The 8,651-nt window shown below is 39.2% G+C and overlaps 1 protein-coding gene across 4 annotated transcripts in view; it reads left to right on the top strand.

Moving 5' to 3' along the window:
- SLC25A21 (solute carrier family 25 member 21) overlaps positions 1-8,572 on the top strand; it is a 510,053-nt gene extending 501,481 nt beyond the window's left edge. Inside the window, exons 8-10 of one of the 4 annotated variants that reach the window (XM_024118460.2) lie at positions 2,797-2,978; positions 4,126-4,178; positions 7,301-8,572. In XM_024118460.2, the coding sequence (XP_023974228.1) occupies positions 2,797-2,978; positions 4,126-4,178; positions 7,301-7,362 (297 nt within the window). In that variant the 3' untranslated portion in view covers positions 7,363-8,572. Of the gene's footprint in view, positions 1-2,796; positions 2,979-4,125; positions 4,179-7,300 lie in introns of those variants that run through there. The other 3 variants (XM_028495733.2, XM_028495735.2, XM_028495734.2) reach the window with 3 other exon arrangements.
- The last annotated feature ends 79 nt before the right edge of the window (positions 8,573-8,651 follow it).

Genomic DNA, 8,651 nt, shown 5'->3' with positions numbered 1-8,651 from the left:
ATGTTGAGCATTCTTTCATGTGTTTGTTGGCAATCTGTATATCTTCTTTGGAGAAATGTCTATTTAGGTCTTCTGCCCATTTTTGGATTAGGTTGTGGTTTTTTTTGATATTGAGCTGCATGAGCTGCTTGTAAATTTTGGAGATTAATCCTTTCTCCGTTGCTTCATTTGCAAATATCTTCTCCCATTCTGAGGGTTGTCTTTTCATCTTGTTTATGGTTTCCTTTGCTGTGCAAAAGCTTTTAAGTTTCATAGTTCCCATTCGTTTATTTTTGTTTTTATTTCCATTTCGCTAGGTCAAAAAGGATCTTGCTGTGATTTATGTCATAGAGTGTTCTGCCTATGTTTTCCTCTAAGAGTTTTATAGTGTGTAGCCTTACATTTAGGTCTTTAATCCATTTTGAGTTTATTTTTGTGTATGGTGTTAGAGAGTGTTCTAATTTCATACTTTTATATGTACCTGTCCAATTTTCCCAGCACCACTTATTGAAGAGGCTGTCTTTTCTCCACTGTATATTCTTGCCTCCTTTATCAAAGATAAGGTGACCATATGTGCGTGGGCTTATTTTAAAACAACTTTTAGGTACTTTCCCAGGTGATTCTGATCTGGGAACCTAAGGTGGGTCTGAGGTGGGGCTGGGCATCCATATGTTGTAAAGCTCCCAGGTGACTCTGATGCAAATCTGGATTTGGGAACTACTGTGAGATCTTACTGTTGAGCTAGGAAATGTATAGAAAACATGGGTTCAATGTATGCTTGTGCTAGTGAACACTATGATGGCTTGAAGAACTTAGGATTTGGTCCCCAACAGCGTCTCAAACATAATGACCTTCATTGAGTGTCTTAGCCGCTCCTCCCTCCCCAACTCCAATCCTCAGAGAACACATCAGGAGGTGGGAGAAGCTGTGTGATTGGCAGGGTCCCCTGAACTTCCCAAAAGGTTATTGTGCATACAAGTCATCACTTTCACCCTTGTCCTTGGCTGTGTCACAGGAGCACCATGAGAGGGTCTCATCACAGGTGTTTTGAGACTTTAGAAAACAGGTTACATAAAAATACTATCCATTTTCTGCCAGGCTTGTACAATATCCATAGCACTTTTACTACTATTATTGTTTTTATTTCTCAGAAAAACCATGCAGTACAAAGTTAAGGTGGGTGTTAAAAACATCCCTTCTACACACTGGGCTCCATGGGATTCAGTGACTCGTGCAAGGTCAGACAACCAGAGCTGGCCCTGAATCCGCCATCCTCCTGAGCTCCAGTTCTGCTTCTGTGCCAGAATGGAGAAGGGTAACATAAAGGCATTTTTCTCTCCTTGTAAAAGTGAAAAAAATGGGGGGAGGGGAAATTATTTAAACACACCTCACTCATACTGCAATCACTGCATTGTTTTTCCTGTTGAAACACCCTGTTGGTTTTTAAATCCCTTTAAACCTACCCGACACCTGTATGGCCCAGATCCAAGAATTATTACCGAACCCCTCACTTTTTATATTTAACCACATAGGAGTTTCTGTGATGGTATCTGACTCTTGGTTCAGTTGAAAATTTCAGAGCTTCCAGAATTTTTCTTCTTCCATCAAAGCTATAAGCATGCAATGCTCAGACCTGATTTTTTTTTTAATTAAGCAGAGAATGGTTCCCACTTTTACTTCTCCTGCTGGATAAAAATAGCATCATGGCACTACCCTGTATTGTTCCTCTGTGAAGATCCTTCTGAAGTATTGACCAAAAGAGAGGGCAGGGGAAGGATAGGGGAGGTCTCCGTCAGCAACTTACGGTTTGTGAGATGACCTCTCTTCAGGGCAAGAACTGAGGCTGACAGCAAAATGAGAACTTTCCAGCAAATTCATTATAACAAAGCATAATGTGAGCTCACTAGGCACAAAAATAGGCAAAAGGAAAGTGACTTCCACATAAGACCTAATTAAATACTTTGATGTCAGAAGCAGAGCAGGGAGGGGTGGAAAATCAAACCAAAGTGAAGGACCCAAATTCAAATGGAAAGAAGAAATATTTTTCTCTTTTTCTTCCTCCCTTTCTGTGTGCGTGTGTGTCTCTCTCCCTGTCTCTCTTCTGTCTCTGTCTCTCTCCTTTTCTTCCTTTGCCATTGAAGGAAGAATAAGATTCAGGAACAATGGGTTGAAAATTCTTCAGCCAATAGTCCAGTGACTTACTACTGTTTATAATGCACAGAATGTCACAGGCTGTTTTGCAGCCTTCCCAAGTTGGTTTGTTAATAACAGGAAGCTAGCACTTCTCAGTACAGTGGATCAGCTACACGTGAAAATAAATGCAAAAAACCTGGAGGGGAATAGCAGCAGACCGAGAGTAGCCTTGATTTAATTTAACATTTGGGGGTCCACACACAAATGAGCATTTTAGTAGGCTTCATGGTGGAAGTTGCTGTCATTTGTAAAATATTCTGGCCAATTAGCTAATAGTGTGCTTGGATTTCTCCTGTTTTGATACAGTAATACTAAGTACATTGTGAAGCCCAATTATACAAATCATCCCCATATGCCATACCAGTCTTTCTTTATGAACTGTGTTTATAAATCCTGTGTGAGGAAATGTGTACTTCAGCAATTTAGACCATGTGTAAAAACATAGCCAATGGGATTGTCAAGAAAACAAGTTCCAGCCTAGGAAATCCTAATGTGTTCCGCTGGAATAACAGGAGGGTGCCGGGGAGTGCAATGCTCTGCTTAAATACATATTGCTTTATAGTGTTTAACCCACTTAGGGGCTTACGCTTCCCTTTCTGTTATTTTATTCTTCTTTTCTTTTAGGATCCAACCTTGGAGTTTCTGAGAAAATTTGGGGTTGGTCTTCTCTCAGGCACAATAGCCTCAGTCATTAACATCCCTTTTGATGTTGCCAAAAGTAGGATTCAAGGGCCTCAGCCAGTTCCTGGAGAGATCAAGTACAGAACCTGTTTTAAAACAATGGCCACGGTCTATCAGGAAGAAGGGTAACACATTCTTATTTTAATAAATGTGCAAGACTAAAGCATTGCTAAAACCATATTGTACTTCCATTTTTTTTTTTTTTTTTTTTTTTTTTTTTTGTGGTATGCGGGCCTCCCTCTGCTGTGGCCTCTCCCGTTGCGGGGCACAGGCTCCGGACGCGCAGGCTCAGCGGCCATGGCTCACGGGCCCAGCCGCTCCGCGGCATGTGGGATCCTCCCAGACCGGGGCGCGAACCCGGTTCCCCTGCATCGGCAGGCGGACGCGCAACCACTGAGCCACCAGGGAAGCCCTGTACTTCCATTTTGATAAGAGCCATTAAGCCCTCCTGAATTGGGTGTATGTCTGAGAAGCTCTAGGGAATAGATGAGAAACTTTGTGAGATAACACAGTAATGAGATGTTGGCAAAACCTTCTTACGCCATCAAGAAACATGAGCCACGATCATTCAATATACTGTATGTTTGTCCTAGAATGCCAAGGTGAACTTTTTGCTTGTCAGTTTGCACAGTATGCTATTGCATATAATATGCCCTGTTCCCACGTGGACAGGAGAGTAATTGTCTTCTGACTATACATCTAATCAAAATGTCACCTAATTTTATTCTCCTGGGAGAATTAAACATAAGAGCTCTGTGAAGGTAGTTTTCCTTTAAGAATTTAAAGTATGTGCTTTTTTCTACTGTTCTTTGCTTTTTTAAGTCTTATTTTTGTCTCTTCATCCCTCCTTAGCAGGTCTTATTCTCACGTAAGCAAGTAGTATTTTATTATTTTGATCTAAACTGCATCGTATTTCCTTCTGTGAGGACTGAGTTTATGGTCTTTTAAACTCAATTACAAGAGTCATTTTGTCCATATACACAGCTGTCTTGAAAGTAAGGCCTGTCTGGATAGCAAAAACCATCTCGCTGATGAAAGTCCTATTTGCGATGGGACAAGATCAGCATAGCTTGGGTATTAAAGAATTAATTCTTTCCTCTCATCCAATTTGCTGCAGAGAATACTTAGCCCGATACTGTTTGTTTTGGGATTTGAAAATTTTTCTCAAATGACTTTTTTGGGTAAATACTGGGTCAGCATCTCAGTAAAGCTGAGGTACAACTCCATTTTGTTTTCAGAATAAGAATGTTGCTCTTTCCCTTCCGGTTCTAGCATTTTAGCTTTGTATAAAGGCCTGCTTCCCAAGATTATGAGGCTTGGACCAGGTAATAATGTTTTCATTACTTATATCCTTCCTTCCTCATTTGTCTAGTATCTCTTTTTTCTTATTTGGGTCTATCTGTAACACAACTAAAGTTTGTCACACTGTGAAACATGGAAACCTTAAGGATAAAAAGTTGTCTAGGAGTATTCAAGACACTAAAGGCGTCCATTCGAAATGTTCTACCTTTGTTTATAAGGTACTATTTGTGGGCTTACTGGAGGCTGATAGAAGCCAAAGCCCACCTTAAGTCACTAGGAGAGGATGCACGGCCAGTCGGAGTTTGAGTCGCTTCTGGCTGAAAGGGAGGATTTTTCACTGAGTGAGGGACCAGCCCAATAAAACTTTCCCTGGTGCTTCTAGTTCATTCTTGCTCCTGCCTCAGCTTCGCTTCAGAAAGAGAAAAGGAGGACAGCTAGTCTCCATGAACAGCCAGAGCAACTCTCCTCACTGTTGCCTCTGGGGAGCAAGAATGGAGAAGCTGCAGCCTGGCGCTCACCTTCCTAGCATGACGGTGGAGGCTCCTGGCTCGGGGCCTTACATCAGGATGCCAGCCCACAAAAAGCCGGCTGGCATTCCCACAGGGAGAGTCAGCTGCCTCTCTGTAAATAGATAAGAAAGCAACTGCTGCAGACTCAACCACCTGGGCAAATAGTCTTGGATTATAAGCAACCTTGTGAATAAGTACAGAAGTATGCACTAGACCACACATATTATTTTACCAGGCCACACTCACCTTCTTAGACATCCTGGAAATCTTCCCCAGAACTGTCCCCTACTTGTCCCCTTTCTCCCTTTCCCAGTCCTCCCTTTGAACACTGATGTCCCCTTCCCCTGCCACACTCACACACATGCACATTTACCTTTAAATCTCAGCCCAGTGAACGAGCATTTCTGCCAACCTGAGATATAGAACAGCAGTCTGTAAATTGAAGCTGGTGAACAGTTCATACTTTCGTATATTTTGAAAAACACTTCCACAGTTCCCAATCCATCTATCCCAGCCTTTCTAGGCATTTAAGCATGGATTTTTGCTTCACATTTGAGATTCAGACCTGCCTTCTATTTGTTATTGGCCCGTGTGTCAACACGAACCCAATGATAAAGAATATTGGTGATTTTGTGCCACTCTCTCTTCAAGAATGTGGTGTTTTTCCTTCCCCACACAGTAAAAACCTGCTAGTAGACCTAGTATTAGAGAAAATCATAGGACTGGCCCTAATCCAGCTTTCTCAGGACGGGATGGGCCTGAAAAGGGAGAGCAATCAGGGAGAGTTTAGCTAAAACGGTAATTGACTGGAACCTGAATCCAAAGCTCTTAAATAATCTGGCCCCAAGTTTTGTTAGAGGCTTGCAAATGTTTGGTTGGCTTTTTAAGTGTTTTTTGCATGAGGTGTCCTGAGTTGCTGTGGTGTTAAATCCAATGAAAAGGGTTCTTGTGAACATACTGTCCAGGCTAAACAAAATTGTGAATAACTGGAAATCTCATTCAAGGACCTGGCCTCCACTCTCATCCCAAACATACAGGTCCTAGCAACCTCAAAGGAAAGAAAGGTGTAGAGAAAAAGGTAAGACTTTTGAGTTAAGGATAAGATTTTTTCTAGAGAGAGAAAGAGGGAGAGCGAGAGACAGTAAAAAAGAAAAGAAGGGTGAACCTGGCATTTTCATCCTTCGTTCTAGAGAAGCATCCCATCTTATTTTTATAACAGCCTTAGCAGCTCTATGTGGCTAATGATCAAGACCTCCCATGAAAGGAGAATCTTGAAGTCTGTGGTTTAAACTCCAAATATCACTAGGCTGTAAACTAATCCGATTCTGCATGTTCTTGTCTTATATGGTGAACAGTTAATAAGAGTACACAGAGCAATTACATACATATTAACAACCCTCTGTAGTGCATCCCTTTTTGTTTGCCAGATCCAAGAGGGCTACAGCAGCTGAGAGGGGGCTATTAGAGTATCTTCAGGGGTTAAAAATGAAAATTACAGGCAGATAATTATCTTTGGTATAAGGTTACACAAACATGTGCGGCCTGTAGATTAAAAAAAAAAGCATATGGTAGTGTGTACAAAATAAGATCAAAATCAAGTTCTCTTTCTTTCTGTCAGAAGTCAGTCTTCTGTTCATGCAGCCAAGTCTTCTCTAAGTTGTACTCTGGATATTTGTCCACAGTTTTTTAAATTGGGCTTTACAATGTTGTGGTAGTTTCTGCTGTTTGTCCACACTTTGATTTTGTAATATTGTTCACATAGACATGAAAGGATAGAGAATATCTTAAAGGGCACAGGATATGTGCTATTTACTGCATCAGACAGAACACAAAATCATCCACATGCAAATGCTTCTCCCGATGTCTAAGTATTCAGCAGCCTCAGTGCTTGTTTTCCATATCATAGTCCTGTTGACATATTACATAGCAAGCCCTTTTGCAGCCAGTTATATAACTCTTCTCTTCCAAGATAAATGATGGTCTTATGACACTCAACCCCGACTACCAAATGTTCAAGTGCAATCCGTATATATCTGAGGCAGATGAAAGGAATGAAGGCAACAAAAATCTGAGGCAACAAAAGGAGGTTGAAAGCTAGCTAAGTTTTGAAATACAGATTTTTAAAAGTACTCAGAAGCTATTTTTCACATTGTAATCCAGTTTGAAAGCTGTAAGAGAAAACCAGGCTCATCCATCAAGCACCATCTTAGAGATTTCCTTCTTGAATGCAACTACAACAATGCTAATTATAAACTGTAAAAGATAAATCCTTTGCCTACGTATGACAAATCTGAAGGTTTCTGTTCGCGGGAAAGCCACATGCCCTTACATGACTAAATGTGTCTGTATTTACTTACTTTTAAAAATTAAAAGTGCCTGAAAAAGAAGCTGATGAGAAATGATGAAAGTTACAGAAACTCATGGGGAAAAAATGTATTTAGAGACTCAAGATGGTCTTGATTTCGCTCTGAGAATTTTCCACAGTACTTTTCTGTGTATTGGAGCTTGAGAACTGATGATTCTGAATGGCTTCTGCCTGATGGGCTGCATGGGACTCCAGGGATTCAGAAACCCAGGGGGAAAGACAGCACAATTTCACAGGACTTGGGATAAAAACCAGCTCTTTTCTTTTCTAGGTGGTGCAGTGATGCTGCTGGTTTATGAATACACCTATTCATGGCTTCAGGAGAACTGGTGATTGCCTACAGAGTATTTTTCCCCCTTGTGATAATGGATATTCATTATACAGCACCATGGGAAGAAGAGAATATCGATCAGCTGAGCCGATACAATGATAAATTATAATTATACAATTATATACAATTATAGAGGGCAAAACAGTTTGTTCAAGAACAAAACCTATTTTGATACTTCAAAAATTATCTCTAGACAATTAGAAACTGTCGTTTTGGTCATATCCATAAAACTGTGAGAAGAAAATTACTACTATGCAGCAATGAGGTATATAAACTGAATATAGAAAAATAGCATGAAATCAGATATATTTCATAAAAGCAATATAAATATTATGACCTATGTTCCTCTTACACGGCTTCACAAGGAAAATTCATTGTATTGATGATTATTTTCTCCCAAAAGTTCAAGAAGTGCTTAAAAGTGAAAAAAAATTAAGCCAAAATTTAAACAGTTTTTATAAGGAATTAAATTCTTCCATAAATAGTATTTAATCATATACAAGGAAAATATTTCTAAAGTGTATTAAAATGACCTTTTAAAATTTTATGTTAAAATGTGAATTTGTTGGTTTCTTTTAGTAATAATACTCATCTCAGCTATATTTTCCTAAATCTACTTTATATTTTGCACTGTTGGTTAATATTTTTAAATCATGATATTTGAAGTCTTTTATGACAAATATAAAACATGAAATTATATTAAACTACTTTCCCGTTGAAAACAAGTTTTAATGCTGAAATATTTTCATGCTAAATCACAAATTCGAACCACTCCTTGGGCCCGTTTGTGCTACCTGTATTTGCATCAAATACCTTTGTTCAGAACTTTTACCTATGCCATTCTTAAAAATGATGTTTAGAATAAAACTACATTTCTAGGTTATTGGTTTTAAGTGACTGTTTCAGGTGTGAAGTCGACTAACTGCAGTGTTAGAATATGTATTATGAAGGGGAAAATGTTTCAAAGCAGAAGTACATTCTTAGCATTTCCAAAGATTCCTGTACTAACATGCACTCCAAAAATTATCTCCCTGGCATTGATATAACCAAACTTAATTTTATATCCGCATCCTGAAATGATGCTACTTCAGTAGCTAGAGTCAACAAAAATATCTGCATGTTCTAGATGGCACCTGTTCTTAACTACTACAAGGTACTTCTGCCATGAAGCTGTGTCACTAAAACATTTTGAAAATAAAAAATGAAAGATAACATAGTAATTATTACTTTTTATTAATTTAGAGCATTTAAAGTATAAAAATAAAGGCTTTTTGACATACTGTATATACAT

Source organism: Physeter macrocephalus, chromosome 11, assembly GCF_002837175.3.
Source record: "Physeter macrocephalus isolate SW-GA chromosome 11, ASM283717v5, whole genome shotgun sequence".
NCBI lineage: Eukaryota > Metazoa > Chordata > Mammalia > Artiodactyla > Physeteridae > Physeter > Physeter macrocephalus.
The sequence above is the reverse complement of the archived record's forward strand: the minus strand, read 5'-3'. Positions and strand labels throughout refer to the sequence as shown.